General features: G+C 46.8%; 7 protein-coding genes across 7 annotated transcripts; 3 read left to right on the top strand and 4 right to left on the bottom strand.

The window, feature by feature from the left end:
* Positions 1–68: 68 nt before the first annotated feature.
* F5147DRAFT_148907 (uncharacterized protein) lies at positions 69–1144 on the top strand. Its single transcript, XM_041428280.1, has one exon. It carries the CDS (start codon positions 246–248, stop codon positions 966–968), a length of 723 nt encoding a protein of 240 aa, XP_041293625.1. The 5' UTR covers positions 69–245; the 3' UTR covers positions 969–1144.
* Positions 1145–1708: 564 nt separating this feature from the next.
* Positions 1709–3723, bottom strand: F5147DRAFT_148933 (uncharacterized protein). The gene is made up of 13 exons (XM_041428281.1): positions 3435–3723; positions 3347–3379; positions 3272–3291; positions 3203–3217; positions 3115–3153; positions 3025–3053; positions 2951–2964; positions 2866–2901; positions 2649–2708; positions 2456–2590; positions 2167–2404; positions 2058–2109; positions 1709–2005 (listed from the first exon to the last, which is right to left on the bottom strand). Exons 1-13 carry the CDS (start codon positions 3505–3507, stop codon positions 1802–1804), a joined length of 948 nt encoding a protein of 315 aa, XP_041293626.1. The 5' UTR covers positions 3508–3723; the 3' UTR covers positions 1709–1801.
* A 1207-nt stretch (positions 3724–4930) lies between these two features.
* Positions 4931–6634, bottom strand: F5147DRAFT_772967 (uncharacterized protein; the record flags this gene model as incomplete). Its single annotated transcript, XM_041441402.1, has 11 exons — positions 4931–5131; positions 5187–5238; positions 5296–5533; positions 5585–5722; positions 6085–6098; positions 6157–6185; positions 6248–6286; positions 6336–6350; positions 6403–6422; positions 6473–6505; positions 6562–6634. 11 exons carry the CDS (start codon positions 6632–6634, stop codon positions 4931–4933), a joined length of 852 nt encoding a protein of 283 aa, XP_041293627.1.
* A 578-nt stretch (positions 6635–7212) lies between these two features.
* On the top strand, positions 7213–9119 carry F5147DRAFT_691881 (uncharacterized protein). The gene is made up of 5 exons (XM_041437168.1): positions 7213–7397; positions 7447–7862; positions 7910–8156; positions 8210–8956; positions 9007–9119. Exons 1-5 carry the CDS (start codon positions 7290–7292, stop codon positions 9058–9060), a joined length of 1572 nt encoding a protein of 523 aa, XP_041293628.1. The 5' UTR covers positions 7213–7289; the 3' UTR covers positions 9061–9119.
* Positions 9120–9488: 369 nt separating this feature from the next.
* On the top strand, positions 9489–11886 carry F5147DRAFT_745505 (heterokaryon incompatibility protein-domain-containing protein; the record flags this gene model as incomplete). Its single annotated transcript, XM_041439756.1, has 7 exons — positions 9489–9522; positions 9845–10123; positions 10162–11041; positions 11064–11364; positions 11410–11540; positions 11658–11743; positions 11765–11886. The coding sequence occupies 7 exons, from the start codon at positions 9489–9491 to the stop codon at positions 11884–11886; spliced, it is 1833 nt and encodes a 610-aa protein (XP_041293629.1).
* A 799-nt stretch (positions 11887–12685) lies between these two features.
* Positions 12686–13878, bottom strand: F5147DRAFT_149368 (cytochrome P450). Its single transcript, XM_041428283.1, has 3 exons — positions 13319–13878; positions 12946–13266; positions 12686–12895 (listed from the first exon to the last, which is right to left on the bottom strand). Exons 1-3 carry the CDS (start codon positions 13628–13630, stop codon positions 12872–12874), a joined length of 657 nt encoding a protein of 218 aa, XP_041293630.1. The 5' UTR covers positions 13631–13878; the 3' UTR covers positions 12686–12871.
* A 138-nt stretch (positions 13879–14016) lies between these two features.
* On the bottom strand, positions 14017–17950 carry F5147DRAFT_753164 (uncharacterized protein; the record flags this gene model as incomplete). Its single annotated transcript, XM_041440237.1, has 13 exons — positions 14017–14316; positions 14573–15168; positions 15218–15379; positions 15428–15884; positions 15937–16033; positions 16081–16256; positions 16313–16442; positions 16498–16726; positions 16776–16823; positions 16887–16977; positions 17024–17157; positions 17215–17538; positions 17587–17950. 13 exons carry the CDS (start codon positions 17948–17950, stop codon positions 14248–14250), a joined length of 2877 nt encoding a protein of 958 aa, XP_041293631.1. The 3' UTR covers positions 14017–14247.
* Between the last annotated feature and the right edge of the window lie 50 nt (positions 17951–18000).

The following is an 18000-nucleotide window of genomic DNA, read 5'->3' on the forward strand; positions in this document are numbered from 1 at the left end:
ACTGAATCTTGACCGTCAACGTACTGGCAAGATTAACCATCTTCTTTGAATGATTGCACACGTTTTTTGTCCTCAGACAACTGGTGCATTAGTGATACGTTGTCAGGTGTGCTTGACTCCCCGCTCAGCTCATCACATCTCCTTACCATGCGCATCCGTGATAGAGTTATATACTCGAGTTATAAACCTTTCAGTTGGCCTCTTATCCCCCATCCGAATTCCGTTGCTACCGCCTCTACATCACGATGGAAGGCCTAGACAGCATCTGGAAGAGATATCCAGCTTTCAGGATAGCAGGTGCGCTTAACATTCACTTTATGCAAGAAGACGCTTTCAAGTTTGGAAGACCGACCGACCTTCATTGTCGCAGGGTGAAAAATACTGTGGATATCAACACGGTGAAGAAGTGGATCAAACTGTGCCATGCGAGCCATGGAGATACATGTAAAGTCTCAAGAATAGGCGAACACGACAAGAGGATACTGCCGGGGTTTGTGAGAGTGGTGGACATAGTATTGATGGCTGTGGTTCCTGCGCCTTCTGGTTGTCGTTACATGGCCCCCAGTTACATATGGGGAGGCATCGGCGCAGGGTATTGGACGACGAAGGATAATATAGCAGAGTGCGGCACGCCTGGCAGGTTGAGCACGAAAAGCTCCCTGATACCATCACTGATTCGATTATATTCGTTCGACAACTTGGTGAACGTTACATATGGATCGATGCTTTATGCGACGACTATACACAATATGGATCTGGTCCACGGCCTCTCTTATCTCACAATAATCGGCTGCCCATCTCTCCCGTGCTCCACCTTCACCTTCACTTCTGCATCCAGAACCACGATTGCCCTCTTTGACGACCAAATTCGGAACCACCCTTCGGGTCAGCGGTTGCTGTATCCTGAGCACAACGTTAGTGTTCATTGCAAGATTCTCACCTTCACGTACCTTCATCTATGTGTTTAAACAGACGCTAGTTCAGGAGAAGGCGAGAGTCATCACGCCGCGGAGCCATTGTGCTATCAGCTGTCCGAGCTCAGACATGCTACTTCTACTTGCCATTCCCCCTGCTTTCCATTCGTTCGGTTCAGGTGACTGATAATGCTATGGTTCTGAAGGAACGTTTTTCAACAATGCCATGACATCGCCAGTCATCTGACCTCGCACGACCACTCTCATTTCTCCATATGTTTCCTTGGACAGATGATTCCAAAGTATTTTGCAGGCTCGTAGACATTCTGGTCTATGAGACGTCTGGGCTTGGACTCATGTACTTGGGCTGCCAGATGATTACATGAAGTGATACACTGTCTTTTTGATCATCCATCATCTGCTGGCCTCAGGTCGGTGTTAATGATGAATATATGTACAGTATGTATCTCATTTGGTGCTTTACTCGTGCTTGGCAGGATGGGCTCCAACAGATCTTTCAAGGACGCAAATTCGACGCACAATTTGCAGTCGCACTGTGCGCGCAACGCTGCAATGGCATGACTCCGGTATGAATGAAATTTGGTCGATGCCTCATTGGTAGTTTGACAGGTATGTGATGCCTCTTGAATTGCGAGTTTCTGAAGCCCATATTCTCTGATTGCTCCACGCTCAGCACACATCCTGTTGCCATGCTTTTCAGCTTGCCACTTGATGTGAGTGTGCGCGGGCGGATCACCGACTTCCAATAGTAATATAACAACAAATGTCTACATAAACCCCGTCTTCAATACGCTATGAGCAAAATAAATACACGACGGATCCTCGACCAAATATCTCCTCCATGCGGAACACTCGGCAACCATATCCTACACAGTACTACTAGTTGGTACATGTACACGTTCCAGGAAGTCAATCGAATTCATGCTAGTTTCTGCGTCGGATTCGGCCACGAGTTTAGCGTGATATTGTCGAACGCTAAGGATGAGGCGTGGTCCCAGCACAAACATCTGCACGGAAAATAAAATATCCATAGCACCACCGAGTATCTCAACTGCTACAGAATTCGAATTCTACAGAAACGATGAGCAGTGGCTACATGTAGACAGTGATATGTTGGCGCACCTGGATCTCTGGGGATATATTAACAAGCTGGATGCAAGAGACACTGGCAAAGCTAGCACATGCGGAACTTGAGCAGAAAACGATAGGCACATTTGCATTACAAGCTCACCCCGCAAAATAAAGCACGTGAGATTCCACCAGCACTGTAAAACAATCCCCGATGGTCGATCCTGTCCATGGGCCGAGTCGTCGCAGTTCACGGAAGTGCTTCGCAGCGATCCAGACCGAAAGACACAGTGCGAGGACCTCCCAAACAGTGTTGAGCATCCAGACCATTGACATCAGAAGCTGAGGATCCCCATCATATCCGCCACCGCACATATGAATGCCAGAGAGTATTAACTCCTCTGGTGTTTGTCCAATGAGTTGTGTTCTTTGATTCAGCAAGTAAAACTTACCCGCTACACTATACTTGAGTCCTATTGTCGCAATTACTACGCAGGCGATGTTTACAGCTAGGAAGACAATGACAAGGAAGATAAGCATCCTCCTAGATCCCTGATACATGGCATGCAACCGAGCAATCATGATGACTTGGATCATATTTCAGTCGAGTCAACATCCCTGGGGTATTGCAGCTGGGTAACTCACCGCCCAACATGGCGGTTACGACCACATTTGTCCCATTTACTGCATAGTTCATGATATTGCCTGAAACACCTGATTAGCGGTCACCCTCGTACTAGGAGCAAACGCTCCGACTCACACCTATTGAGTGATTATGTGGAGCCAAGTCCAATGGTCAAATCGCACTCACCCCTACAAATGAATGTATTCATTGGATAGGAATGAAATGATTGCGGAATGCTCACTGCATCTGTCAACGAGATCAACGGAGTGGCTCCTGTGTGCCGCCGGTCAGAAGAATCGAACACGGTGAATATGAGACATACGCAGAATGGTAGCACTGATAATGAGAGATGGGCCATCAGTACAGCAACTATTCTTGGGCCTCGATTAAACATACACAGAATATGATATTCCAACATAGCGTATCTAGAACATTTTGGCGTCAGCACAACCACCAACCATGCTATGGTATAAATGAGGTACGGACGACTAGGTACAGCACAGTTATGAGAGACCAGCGTTGGGTCTGTCACAAATTCATTGTTTTTGTTCTGATATGGGACTATGTAACTCACCCAAATGAGGTCAATCTATGACCCATTGTTAGCAGGTTGGGTGCTCCGGCGGCAATAGGATCAACCTACCTCTTGTCCGAGTGTTGATACTGGAAATATCATGATTCATGAGAATATCAGCAATTTCAGAACAGTGCTGCTCACCCCAATCGTATACCACCATGAAGCCTGTGGCAACTGCGAAGCCACAAGTCAATATCAAATTAAGACATAATCAACTGATATGCCGAACCCGTCCAATAACTGTAAAAAATACTGGAACTGATCACCGGCCACCAGCTGGGATCATCTGAGACTACGGTCATATTCGAGGATGGGAGATGTTATAAGAGTGTCTAGCGTTCATGCTATATACCAGCATTCAGCGCTTCAAGTTGTTGGGGTCAGATGGACATGCACAGGAGTAGAAGCTGAGAAGGCATGACACAAGTAGGATATCCGAGAATAGCCGCAGGCCGCGGCAGCGGACAATATTTGTCAATGTAGCACGGAAAAGAATCAAGATTGAAACACAGACTTTCGGATCGGACACATATACAGTTGACAGTTTGATAGTAATATATATTTATTACAATAAAATCCAGTCTTTATAAGAAATATTCTACTCTGCATCTCATCTCTATTCTAATCATAATCACATGCAGATACCGTGATTCGGACGTTTGTCTAAGCATGCTCAAGCTTCAAGCTTTCAAAATTTCAAGGGAGGCCCTTGCACTGATTGGTTGGAGTACACAGGAATGAAAGAATTTTGCACCACCCGAATTGGAAATCGGCTTCTCACGCGAACTCTACCAGTGACTCATCCAAATCAATACAATCCTCTGAACCCAGCCTCCATCAAATTCAAATCCACTGACTCTGCACGTTCTGGCATAGCCCCAACTCTATTTCCGATTCAGAGCGTTGTTTTTCCTTTACAATGTCTACAGCAACGCCGCGCCCCGCCTACGCCCTCACCTTGAAAATTTCTACTTATGCCATCTGCACAATCAAAGCCGAGCCCATTCTCTGCTGTAATTAATCCTTGCGTAAAATGAGTCTACATGGGACATTAATATTTTAATGATGGTTCGATAGTGTCGTCTTTTGTTCTGTCACTGCCCCACTTTGCATTCATCATTCACACGTGTCTCGAGACCGGGTCTAGACCATCAACACACTGGCAAGATTAACCATCTTTGAATGATTGCACACGTTTTTTTGTTCTCAGACAACTGGTGCATTAGTGATGCTTTGTCGGGTGTGCTTGACTCCCCGCTCAGCTCATCATATTTCCTTGCCATGCGCATCCGTGATAGAGTTATATACTCGAGCCGTAAGCCTTCTAAACTATCATACTCCATATCGTTGAATCGTGCTTGAAGCCAGACGTTGCTGTCGAAGACATGACCTATCTGACAGTGGTCAGCGATGGGTTGGTTCAGTCAGATGATCGACTGCCAATCAGTTGATTAGTGGTGTCCAGGACATCGATACACTGTCTCTACCGTCAGCAGTCGGCGGTTGCTGTAGTATGACCACGATGGCAGTGTTCATTGCCATGCTTTTCAGCTTGCAATTTGGTGCCAGTGTGGGCGCGCGGTTCACCGACTTCAAGTAGTAGTACAACAAGAAATGGGTTTGTCTACATAAACCTCATCCTAAATATACTTTGAAACATCATAACTAGAATAAATATTACAATGGATCCTCGACCAAATATCTCGAACACTCGGCAACCATTTCCTACACAGTACTGCTAGTCAGTACATGTATGCGCTCCTGGAAGACGATCGAATTCATGCTAGTTTCTGTGTCGGATTCGGCCACGAGTTTAGCGTGATATTGTCGAACGCTAAGGATGAGGCGTGGTCCCAGCACAAACATTTGCACGGACAATAAAATATCCATAGCACCGAGTATCTCAACTCCAATGGAATTCGAATTCTACAAAAATGATGAGCAGTGGTTACAGGCAGATGTCAGCGACAGGTCAGCGCACCTCAAGCTCTGGAGAGAGAATAACAAGCTGGAGGCAAGAGACGCCAGCAAAGCTAGCACATGCGGAACTTGAGCAGAAAAAGATAAGCACATTCACATCACAAGCTCACCTTGCAAAATAAAGCACGTGAGATTCCATCAGCACTCTGAAACAATCCCCGATGATCGATCCCGTCAATGGGCCGAGTCGTCGCAGATCATGGAAGTGCTTAGCAGCGATCCAGACTGAAAGACACAGTGTGAAGACCTCCCAGACAGTGTTAAGCATCCAGACCATTGACATCAGAAGCCGAGTATCCCTATCATATCCGCCACCGCACATATGAATGCCAGAGAGTATTAGCTTCTCTGGTGTTTGTCCAATGAGCTGTGTTATTCAATTCAACAAGTAAAGCTTACCTGATACACTATGATACTTGAGTCCTATTATTGCGATTACTCCGCAGGCGATGTTTACAGCCAGGAAAACAATGACAAGAAGGATAAGCATCTTCCCAGATCCCTGGTACATGGCATGCAATCGAGCAATCATGATGACTTGCATCGTATTTCAGTCGAGTCAACATCACTGAGGTATTGCAGCTGTGTAACTCACCGCCCAACATGGCGGTTACGACCAAATTTATCACATTTATTGTGATGTACATGATATTGCCTGAAACACCCGATTAATGATCACCCTCGTACTAGGATTAAACGCTCTGACTTACACCTTATTGAGTCATTATGTTGAACTAAGTTCGAAGTTGAGAATCTTACTCACCCCTACAAATGAGTACATTCATTGGATGGAAATGAAATGGTTGCGGAATACTCACTGCATCTGTCAGCGAGACAATTGTCATATTTCCTGTGTGCCGCCGATCAGGGGAATGTAACACGGTGCATATGAGACATACCCAGAGCATTGACACTGATAATGAGAGACAAGTTATTAGTACAGCACCAGCTTGTTGCTCTTGTTAACATACACAAAATATGATATTCCAACATAACGTATCTAGATCATTTTGGAGTCAGCACGACTGCCAATCATGCTATAGGATAACATGAGGTACGAACAACCAGGTACAGCACAGTCATAAGAGACCAGCGTTGGGTCTGTCACGAATTCATCGTTTTTCTTCTGATATGGGAATCTGTGACTCACCCAGATCAGTTCAATCTATGACACCATTGTTAGCGAGTTAGCTGCGCAGGCGATATCACCGACCTACCTCTTCTCCGAGTGTTAGTACTGTCAATATCATGAGAATATCGGCAGTTTTCGAACAGTGTCCTGCTCACCCCAATCGTATACCACCACGAGGCCTGCAGCAACTGCAAAAGCCACAAGTTGATGTTAGATTGAGACACCACCAAACGATATGACGAACCCATCCAATAGCTGAGAAAAAGATACGAACTGATGAACGGCCACCAACTAGGATCATTCGAGACTACAGTCATATTTGAGAGTTGAGTTTGAACGAGTGGAGGATGTTGGCCCTTGGGTTATAACAATTTAGTGTTCGTGCTAGATATACTACCGTTCGGCGCTTCAAGTGAAGGCAGTATCATCAAAATAGGCACGATGACGATGGTCATTTGTTCTTACTTGAGGCCCTTGATCACATTCTACCTGTGACACCCACGTAGCCCAGGTTGGTGTACCAGGTTGCCTGGGCAGCAGCAGACAGCTGGTTCCAGGTTCGAGCAAGGACGCTTAACAGCTTACTTGGCTGATGCGGTTGTATTAATTTATGCTGTCCAAGAGACCCATGAGTGATTTGAATGAATGAACCCTCGACGAGGACACAAGGTTACTAGAGTCTACGCTTGTTGATTATGTAAACAAAAGATGGATATAATTGGAATAGGACCCTAACGCCACAGGGGCTCCGGATGATCGAGACTTCCGTGATACTGAAACGGGTCGGAACGAATGACGTCATAGTGATTCCGTTCCGCACATCCGCAATTATATTGGCATCAACATCGTATAAAATGAAACTTGGCAAGCTGGTTATTTCCTTGTCACTGCTCACTCGAAATCTTCATTGCACATCGACTCACTCTTGCAACAACAAGCCTTCTTCTACAAATCTCACCTCCCAAGTCAACAATGAATCAAGTTCTCAACATCACCATAAAATTTATGGATTTCCCTGCCGAATTACTGTTGGATATTCTTGGTCACCTAGACATATACGATCTAGTCAGAGCACGCAAAGTACGCAAATTTTTTTTTGCCCAAATCGCTACTAATGCAGAATCTCCAGGTATGCAGTGATATTCGACAACTCATTGACTCTTCCTCGGAACTTCAATACTTGATTGATATTCGATACTTCAATGCGATTCCAGCATCGTTGCCTGTCGGCGACATCTCCGTTCCAACACGTCGCCAATTGCTTCAAAAAAGCGAAACTGCGTGGCAGAGAGCCGAATACTCTCAAAGAAATTCCATTCCGATGTCTTACTCTCCCGACAACTACCGTTGGTCGTGCGGCATTCTTGGAATCCCAGCGAAATCTCTCCAACAACTCAAGTTCGTCCAGCCCTCACTATCAGATGGCGACACCCACACCATCGACCTGCAACAACGCATCTGCAAAATCGACAGCACAGCATTCGAGGGTTACAGTTTTTCGCCCGCACAGGATCTTGTGGCTATCCTTTCCAGAACAACCCGTGGGTGAGTGTCTTCTTGCACATGACCATGGGCTATATTGACGGCAACAGAGAGAGTCATGCATATGACGTCACTTTCAGATCATTGTCTGAGGACAAACCCCATCCTGATGCCGGATCCCCCCTCGTGAAAGCACTGGACAATCAAATCCATCCACAGCTCTTCGACTCCCCCTACACGCAATCTATGATCTTCGGAGACTATTATGGCTTGTTCTGCAAATTTGCTCACAAAGCAGACGGTGAACTGGTCGATTTTTTGCAAATTTGGAACTGGAAGTCCAAGGAAGCTTCTCAGGTGAGTCAAAGTCCCCTGTTTTGCTATGACTTACGACCAACTTGGATTTTCAGTGCCTCCAAATGTTTGACACGGATTGCGGGACGACGAATTTCAGTTTTCTAACGAACGATAGATTCCTCGTCGCCAGCGCGAGGGAACTAAGGTTGTTCTCCCTCGACACTATCGATTCGGTCAATGCAATCCGGCTCGTTGCCAGATTCTCCTTCCCTGCATTGAAGGACCCCTTCATCTTTCACTTCATCACCTTCAGTCCTATTCCATTCCATGCCAGCGCTCATAATCAACTCATCGCTATCAATATGTGCATGTCGGCGCCCACGACCAACAAATCCCCGTATTTCACCTTCTATATCGAGCGGAACACCCTCTTGGAGCTCGAATCCACCTACATCAGCCGTTATGGAGAAGCCAGCCAGGATTCTCCTAGTCTGCCTTGGTCCGCCTGGGGCCCAAAGTACACCCGATTTTTCGAGAACTCCTACAGCTCCTGCATACACCGCATTTTCGGATTCCGTAGTGCCGATTTGATTGGCGACCTCGTCTCTCATGATGGGGTGTTTCAGCCGCGACCATTGCGCATTCGCGACTTTAACCCTCATAGGGTGACGGACTTCAAGGCTGGGAACATCACTACATCGAATCAACGACTTGTCGAAGGGGAATCACCAAATTCGACCCTTTTCTTGGATCCACTGGGACCTGGTCTCCCGTATATCGAGACGATTTCTCAGGAAAAGTTCCTTGCGAATGATATGACCATGGAAGCAAACAGGATAACGTTGTTATCCCTCAAAGTCGTGAGTCATCATCAGATCCTGATTGTGGACATGACACTTATGAAACGCAGGGAAATAGTATGTATGACATTTCACAGAGCATCGAAATGCTTGATTTCGAATAATCATTTACTACACCGAAACTGTTCAAGATACTTCAGTATTTCAATATATTTGATTGATTCATACTCAATGGACTCTGTGAGATGCGCATTGTGTTGCTATCACATTAACATTCTCTCCTCATCCTAGTCCTCGCAGACTGTTTCAACATTGAACAGTTTGACACGTGCTTTACTAATCGTCAAGTACGTGTTTTTGGTTACTCCAACTGGTACTTATACGCAGATGAGGAGTGTACCAAAGGGAGTCAAGGAACGGTGCCTTGTGGCATGTTTGTCATCTGGCACCGCCGCGGCCGCTCATGGTAACGTTATCCGGCCATAAATGCATTGCCTCACACTGCCTAGTACTTGCACTTCCAAGGAGCCAAGTTTAAACCAGAATTCTCGTGGTGCATTTCGGAAGTTGTTCGCGCTCTCAGAGTACTTGTATGGTTCATCCCAGCTTTAGTGCAACTCAACCACGTGAGTGTCCTTTACCATTTATGTTTACCATTTAACTGACTCTCGGCCCAGGTTACCATGGCAGTATAACCAGAAGTCCTATTCTCAGTCCGGTCTCCGCATATAGTTTGGCCATTGCTGGAATTATTGGAGGGGTTGCTCTTGGAGTTTGGGTTCTTTGGTTCGTCCGCACGTACAAACTCAAGTCAAACGTCGCACTCGATGAATATTCCCCTCTCCTACGAACTGACCTCCAGGTGAGGAATTTGTTGCCATTCACGCTTACCCAGCGTCACAGGACTGATCCAAGAGGGTGAACAGAGGGATCATGCCACCACGTCAGACAACGAGGCATTACTCTGTTCCATCTGTGCAAATCTAGATTTCTATCAGATCTTCCTCAATGGCATCCCAGAGACGGAGGACATCCCGCTCGATAATCTCTCGTCCATCTTACGAAAATCCTATCAATGCAATTTCTGCCGCCTCATATCCTTTCATGTCCGTCGAATGTGGATGCTGGACCAGTTTCCTCCCATCGATATCTCAGGGATCGAATGTCGGATGTTCACGAAAGGTTGTGGTTGTCTCCAGTTAGCCTCTTATCCCCCTTCTAAATTCCGTTGCTACCGCCTCTACGTCACGATGGAAGGCATAGAGGACATTTGGAAGAGATACCCAGCTTTAGGATAGCAGGTGCGCTCAACATTCACCTTATGCAAGAAGACACTTTCAAGTTTGGAAGACCGACCGACCTTCATTGTCGCAGGGTGAAAAACACCGTGGATATCAACATGGTGAAGAAGTGGATCAAATTGTGCCATGCGAGCCATGGTGATATATGTAAAAGTCTTTCAAGAATAGGCGAACACGACAAGAGGAAATTGCCAGGGTTTGTGAGAGTGGTGGACGTAGTATTGATGGCCGTGGTTCCCGCGCCTTCTGGTTGTTGTTACGTCGCCCTCAGTTACATATGGGGAGGCATCGGCGCAGAGTATTGGACGACGAAGGACAAGCTAGCAGAGCGCGGCAAGCCTGGCGGGTTGAGCACGGCAAAGCTCCCTGATACCATCACTGATTCGATTCTATTCGTTCGACAACTTGGTGAACGTTACATATGGATCGATGCTTTATGCATTATTCAAGACGACTCGCAGGACAAGTTCGCTCAGATCCACGATATGGATCTGGTGTATGGTCTTTCTTATCTCACAATAATCGCTGCCGGTGGCACTACGGCTCAAGACCCTCTCCCAGGGTGCCGCCCACAAACTAGAACGCCACAGCATATCGAAGTCATTCAAGGACTTCATCTCTATGCGGCACCTCCAAGACTTAAGGAGGCTCTTGCTTTGTCCGCATGGAACACACGTTGTTGGACCTATCAAGAATGTGCGCTTTCCCGTCGAAGAATATACTTTACTGGGCATCAAGTCTACTTCGAGTGCCAGTTCGATGTCTTATGTGAAGATGTCATTGCTGAAAGCAAGTGTGACTCCACCAATTTCCTCAAGGATTCACGAGCAGAATACTTCCCTCAGTCTTTGGATCCCCTTCGCGAGTTACATGATGGCCGTGAAACAGTGTGCACGGCGCAATCTAACCGTGGAATCGGACATTATTGATGCTCTCACCGGAGTGACAAATGCTTTAGCAAAAGCTTTTGGGCTCGGTGACCCAGACAGAGCTTTTCGCTATGGAATTATGTTGACGGACCTACATCATGCGCTTCTCTGGCAACACAATCCACACACACCTCGTACTCGTCGTTCGCTCCCTGATGGATGCAGTTTACCCTGGCCTTCTTGGGCATGGGCTACGTGGTGTGGTGCTGTTGACTACATGTCGGAGCATCGGTATTTGGTGACCTATCCTGAGGATGCATGGCTCGTGGACTACTTCGCCAAGCCTTCGGTGGTAGAAATGTTTGTTGATCCATGGTACATCGTGGACCGCAGTGGCATTATACTGCAGCTTGATGTACGCAGGGGTTCTCGCCGGGTCGTTTTGATTCGCGAGACAGAGGGAGAGGGATCAACGTATTCTTCTCCGGGAGGGATAATAGACCCGACGAGAATAACCCCAGGACATTCATCGAGCGCTCGACCCAGGCACTCTCATTTTCCGCACGACTTCTAGCCACTTTGCCATTGCAGCGGCGACGTGGTGAAGAATCCCATCCATCTATTCATCACTGGTCTTTTCGACATTCTCTCCGCCTCCTCGCCTCCCACTTGGGTAGGTACTGCTGTCCTCCCATTAGACGTTGCCTTGCCGACTTCCCTCGAATTCATCGTCCTTTCCCATACCGGTATACTCGGCGCGTACGACGAAGAGAGGATTGAGTATTACCAAGAATGCCTGCCTACATGTGATGGCGGTTAGTCGGAATGGGAATTTGATGGAACGTGTTGGGTTGGGCGTCATTCATGAGGCAGCCTGGATTGCTTCTGGAGCAGAAGAGAAGATAGTGTTTCTTCGATAATGGTCGGCGGTGATAGCTATTTGAATGACCTTCAGTTGTTCTTCGGGAGGTCCCGGCTTGTTGACGAATCTATTGTATAGTCGACGCGACTTTAGCCTGAAGGGTATGCGTGACAAGGCAGGGAACTGAGTTACACGATCCATACTGTCTGACGATGCAGGAAATCTAGACATGACAATGTTGTGGACGGGTCAATAATACCCTCGCTTCTCTTCCAAGTCGGACTCACCGCCTCATCACCGCTTTCACCTTCTTTACAAGCTAGCAGATTTGGTCCTACCTCGTCGCAAACTTGCATGCCAAACGAAGTGTATCTTAGAGATACCGAAAGGTCTCAATGGACTAACGTTTAACGATGGTGTGGGGTGGTCCGCGGATACAGGGAACGTGCCAAGCCTCGAGGCCTCGGCCGCCGGGTAGAGGCTTCGCTGTTCCCAACCTGTAGCTAGAGATGCGGACTCCGCCCGCAGTACAGTATTTGTCAAAGTTTTCAAACACGATGAATTGATTCATAACAGCTGTTGAATTTGTGTGCTGTAATAGATAAACTAGTATTTACTGTGAACGTATGTCGGCGGTCTTTCTGCCCCGTAACTTTGGAAATGATCAAGGAGGTTTTGCGCAAAACCTCTTGCTTGGTGTACTCTCCGCCGCAGCGAAAGCCACGTCGCGATGCGTAATATAGGGTCGCAATCACTGCCCATATGCTGACTGCCACGATTCGCGTCTGACCAAAAATGTAGAACCTATGATTCCAGCCCAAGAATGATGATGAATGTATCTAAAAAAATTAAATGCAAGTCCTAATGGGGGGTATAAACAAAAGCCATATGCTAAAACAATCAGGGTCGTGGACGGGGGGTAAACTTCATGAGGCATCCGTCTTTAGGGAACAAAGTTGCAATGATTCTGCAAAACTTGTTAGCGCGCAATTAACGCGGGCGCGTCATGATACTCACTGGACCTGATCGCTTTCGGGTAGTAATATGGTGTTCCCAGTCCATCAACACGCTCGCGGTGGCAAGAACTAGTCCGATGTTCATCGTCGCGTACTCTATACCAACGCATTTGTGGGGTCCGCTACCAAAGACCAAGTAGTTCCTCGGGTTCGTGTTAGCGGAGCTGTTGGGATCCAGCCAACGGTCAGGGATGAGCTTATCGTGCTCGGGGAAAACAGAGGGATCATGCAGGGAGTTGTAGAATGAGGGTATCACCATGCTATTTGCGGGAACAGTATAATCATTAGAGATAGGGAAAGCCTTTGTCGTCCTGTAAGGAACCTAAGTGAAGATGTTTCAGTAAGACGTCGTCAAGTTCACACGAAGCACAAACCATGGTTACGGGAGGCTTGACACGCATGCTCTCCTTGACAAACGCCTTCAGGTATGGCATTTGCTCGAGCATTTCAAGGGTGATTGGTTTGTCAACATCTCCAGCACGAACACGGTACCGTTCTTCCCTGATTTTGGCCAAAATGTCGGGATTATCTGCCAAGTGCTGGAACCCGTAAATCAACCCACTACTCATAGCATCCTGCGACGCAAACAAGAATGAGAACACAACCATAGCCATCTCGCGGTCGCTGAAATCCTTACGGCCCTTGTATCCTGGGGCCTCCAACTCCTTGACCCATTCGTCCAACATGCATTCAGGCTCGCAGCCGTTGGCGACGGAGGTTTTGGCCTTGGATGCAGCAAGCTCCAACCACTTGATGGCAACCTTGCGGGCTTGTATGGCTCTGTATACTTTTGTACCAGGGACGGCCAAAGGGAAGTTGACGAGTGCGAGGGCTTGCGTGATGTCCCAGTATTTCTCGCTTATCTCAATAGCGCCATGCTCGGGAAAAACCCGGGCTGATTTCCTGCCACAATCAGTCCTTGCGCAAAACCAGTTTACTTGCGACGATCATAATGGTCTCATAGTGTCGTCTTCATTGCGTTCTTCATTCACGCATGCCTTGAGACTGGACAGTGTTCATGGCAAGATTCTCGCCTCCACATCTATTATTCTATGCATCAGTAAAACCTCACTTTTATTTTCTGCTATTATCTCACTTTACCCGCCTTGGCGCCAGCGCTAAGGCGCGAAAATGAATATAAGGAGTGTTAATTGGGTGTCCTGAATTTTCTCAAAGGCGCCACAGAGTGGCTAAGTGAAATTGTCGGTGCAAAGGGAAATAAGGCACGTTCAGAACGAAAATAGTAGTATATAGTCAAATTGTGTTTAAGTAGCTACACGCTAGTATCCAAAACAAAGTGAAGTCAAAATGCAATCTCGAATGCGTGGTGATCAGCATATTTGTTCACATAGTAGGCTTGAAATGCGTCATATGCATCAGGAAAACCCCAACTTACTTAATCTTGCTTAATCAACTTAGCCACATTTGTTTCCTCTCTCATGCATCATCTACCTAGTAAATTTTGTATTTTTTTAGTGTAACCTGTAACAAAATATGTATGCTAATATGACTGAACAACTTTTTCCCGAATATGTCAAATTTGAATTTCTAGCAAAGTAGGCTAAGTCACTAAGTACAACTTAAGTCTGTTTAAGGCAAGTTTAAGTAAGTTGGGGTTTTCCTGATGCTGAATGATAAAAATTGAGCTCCCGGGGCACAAATTGCACGCCATACATGGGAATAAGATGCGCAGCACGATAAATAGAGTCAATATGAATGACCACGTACCCTGGAGCACTGTCTGCTCCAAATCCAGGACGAACTATCCACATTCCTGTATCTTCATCTGGGGCGTCGCCAACTTTGTTGAACCAGCTTATTAGAGCGCAGGGATATAACCTGCCCCGGTACCTGAATGAGAAAAATGCACGAACACGGGCGACTTCGAGGCCTTGCATGCCAGGCAAACTGGAGTCTGTGTTGACGAAAACACAGTCATGGCGCTGGTACTCATTCTGCCAGATGGGGCAAGAACGAATGTGTTCAACACGCATACCACCGATCCTGCTCAAATCACTCGGCGCATAGAATCGTGATGATGCGGAATTGAAGACCGAGATTTTGCTAAGATAGAGGGGACATTCGGCGAGGGGTATATTAGATGGGTCGCGAGGATCTTTAGGATGCAACTGTTGGAATAAGAAGCGTCTGAGGAGGTCAGGTAGACTAGGAATATTGAGTTCTTCGGCAAGTGCAGGAATAGTTTGAGCACGTTTTTTGCCCTCTGTACATAGTTTATTAGGACATTCAAAAGGAAGAAAAAGAAGTCTTACGGCATGTTTTCGCCAGCTGGACATAAGCTTGTAGAACCGTCAGACCATCATCAATTTCCAGGTCCTCATCGATGCCGATCAGCAGAGGTGCTGGTGCTGGTGCTGGTGCTGGTGCTGGTGCTGGCACATTTTCATCAAGTTCATTGATCTGCTGTGCGGGTACTATTGTGCACATTAGTATATAGGATATCTCACGAACTGTTTACCCACCCAAGGCGTCCATAGTTACTGAGAGGCAAGTACCAGTTAACATTCCCCGATGTGTGAAGTCAGCTCGTGCTGCGGAAAGTTTGTCGAGCCATTGGTTGGTCACAAGTATTTGACCAAGTGCATTATAACGGCTGGATCGTCTCCATGGCTCCTTGACCGCTTTGATGTGCTTGTTTTCAGTAATCGATGAGCAGAGGCCGTTTGGTGCAGCAAACAATCGTATGTTTTGGACATAGTGCTTGAGTGAATGTTGACGAGGTAGGGGAAAGGTAGGAACCACTCCTGTCGTCCTGAAGATGTTACGGTAATGGTGAAAGTGTGAGAGAGCGTCTTCGATTTCGACTAGAGTGTCTTCTGTGATTATGTTACGACGGACTAGGTAACAAAATTCGAGAAGTGCACAAAAGGTGCGCACGACATCTACGGGTACATGCCCCTCGATGGCAGGCAAGTAGACCTGAAGAATTAATAAGTTCTGCGACCATAGCATGACTAAATTGATGAATTACCTTCATCAGGGCCTTCGAATCATCTCCTGTCCATTGCTTGAAGCCACGTCCCTGAGGAAATCGTCGCAAGCCTGAAAATGAGGCGACAGCGGCAATTCTAAGACAATGAGTAATGTTATGTAGTCTAAATGCGGTCAAGCTTACCTGCAATCAATATCATCCATAATTTGATCTGCCTTTCGTTTCGTATGCGTGTGTCTGAGGTATTTCTCGACCCATTCGACGAGGTGGTCCTTGAATGCTCCTTTGACGAGTTGATGGAGAATATCCGGTGAGATCATCTGATGGATGTCAGCTCTGGGGAAGTCGTTTGTAAATGCCTGTTAAAATAAGATCATTAAGAACGGTGCTGCAAGGAGTGCGCTGATTCACATACTACAAGTTCCCCGACTATTCCAAAGTCATCCCACAGGTCACCTAAGGAACCTTCTTGAACGAGTGCTTCTGTGTATTCGCGACAACGACGTAATGCATCTTTGTCGAGATCCTCGCGAGATGCCATACATCTGCAAAAAAAATTGTAACTTATACAAAGATACATACTAGATGACAAAAACGTACTTAGGGCACCAACCACGCACGATACATGCTAACAGCGCTTGCTCCTCATAATCTGCTATGTATGGCCCTAGTCCGTATATAACCCGACGGTAGTGACCGTCTCCAAAATGAGTGACTTCGGGGGTTGTCATGTCTGGTTTCAGCGTGTTGAGAATCTTGGAGAGTGACGAATGGAACAGCTGTCGATGGAATTTTTGGAACACTGCCTCGGTAGCATGTTCCTTTGTAGCTGTAAAAATCAGTTAGTCATTATCGTAGAAGCCCGCACCACGACGCACTTTTCGGCATAGCAAGGAAGCCAATGACTGCTACTCCATCACGATGGGCTCATCGAACATTGTTGTGAATGTTCCCAATTGAGGCGTATAGCGGATAATACTCATTATTACCTGTCCCGACTGAAACTGTCGTTTTGTCACTGCCAAGGATGACAGGGACAAACGTAGAGCCGAGCGTGCTCGGGTCCTTAGCTATTTCATCCTACATACAGAATTAGCAGTCATTACCGGATGAAGACTGCACTTACTGCCTGATCCCATGCCCAGTCACCAGACATAAAATCCTTCCACTGGCGCTTGTCGCCCTCGGTTAAATATTCTCGATAGGGGCAGTAGTCTACTTCACTGGCGTATGTTGGATTTGCAAGCATATTGTGCACGACTTCACGTGGGTCATGAAACTAGACTTCGTATTTGTCGTCCATCCACGGCTTGGTACCATCTTCAGGTCTCTCACCATCGTAAGTTACTGTAAAATTTTGCCAATTCACGTCCCCAAATGGTGAATTATCGATGATGTCATACAGATCACAATGATCTGCGAATGGCGGCTTGTCGCCATGTTTCGCAAGGGTAGACGCCCATAAATCCAGCAACCGGTTGATTTGACCTGCCGGCATCTGATTTTGCGTATACAGGAACTCTGCCATTTCGAATTCTGTACGATTGCAAAAGGGTGTCCAGTCGCCAGTTGCTACGTTCTCCAAAGGTGGGGGCGGAGTGCCAGGGAGGAGGAATATACCATCCGCATTGCATGGTCTGGCTGTAATCACATTCAGCCACAGTGACAGAATCATGCGAATGAACTTACCATTGAGACCCGTATGATAGTTTTGATACAGGTGATCCCCAGGCCCAATGAATTCCGTATCAACGTTTGATTGAGGCGATGATTGATGTTGGTGCTCCAAGTCGGCATATCCTTCATCCACATCCATGTCGATATCGTGGTCGACATGAGGCTGTGGGCTTGGCAGACGGGGCTCTGGTATGATGGGTTCCGGAGAGCGTTGGTGGTTGTCCTGAGGTAGTACTGGTGGGATGGGATGTGCTGAAATGCGATGTTTTGTTCGCCCGGCGATAGTTTTGAACCACCTTGGACAACTTCTACATGGTAGTTGGAGCGAACTATGGTCGCAACGGCGTAGTTGACTCCGTGGAATGTTATCGGGCATTGCAGCAATACTAGACTAGAATGATGTTCAGTTCTGGCGATTTGTACATT

Source organism: Suillus discolor, assembly GCF_016758755.1.
Source record: "Suillus discolor strain FC423 chromosome Unknown F5147scaffold_23, whole genome shotgun sequence".
In the NCBI taxonomy this organism is placed as follows: Eukaryota; Fungi; Basidiomycota; class Agaricomycetes; order Boletales; family Suillaceae; genus Suillus; species Suillus discolor.

What these genes read in the sequence shown, in the direction of transcription:
- F5147DRAFT_148907 (XM_041428280.1), top strand. Translation starts at nt 246, where the DNA reads ATGGAAGGCCTAGACAGCATCTGGAAGAGATATCCAGCTTTCAGGATA.
- F5147DRAFT_148933 (XM_041428281.1), bottom strand. Translation starts at nt 3,507, where the DNA reads ATGACCGTAGTCTCAGATGATCCCAGCTGGTGGCCGGTGATCAGTTCC. An exon ending in CTCGTTGACAGATGCAGTGA is followed by an intron (nt 2,709 to 2,865) that starts GCATTCCGCAAT and finishes CAGGTGTTTCAG; the next exon opens with GCAATATCATGAACTATGCA. An exon ending in CGTAACCGCCATGTTGGGCG is followed by an intron (nt 2,591 to 2,648) that starts GTGAGTTACCCA and finishes ATATGATCCAAG; the next exon opens with TCATCATGATTGCTCGGTTG.
- F5147DRAFT_691881 (XM_041437168.1), top strand. Translation starts at nt 7,290, where the DNA reads ATGAATCAAGTTCTCAACATCACCATAAAATTTATGGATTTCCCTGCC. An exon ending in CTTTCCAGAACAACCCGTGG is followed by an intron (nt 7,863 to 7,909) that starts GTGAGTGTCTTC and finishes TGACGGCAACAG; the next exon opens with AGAGAGTCATGCATATGACG. An exon ending in AGTCCAAGGAAGCTTCTCAG is followed by an intron (nt 8,157 to 8,209) that starts GTGAGTCAAAGT and finishes TTGGATTTTCAG; the next exon opens with TGCCTCCAAATGTTTGACAC.
- F5147DRAFT_149368 (XM_041428283.1), bottom strand. Translation starts at nt 13,630, where the DNA reads ATGTTGGACGAATGGGTCAAGGAGTTGGAGGCCCCAGGATACAAGGGC. An exon ending in TCAAGCCTCCCGTAACCATG is followed by an intron (nt 13,267 to 13,318) that starts GTTTGTGCTTCG and finishes ATCTTCACTTAG; the next exon opens with GTTCCTTACAGGACGACAAA. An exon ending in CCCGAAAGCGATCAGGTCCA is followed by an intron (nt 12,896 to 12,945) that starts GTGAGTATCATG and finishes CAAGTTTTGCAG; the next exon opens with AATCATTGCAACTTTGTTCC.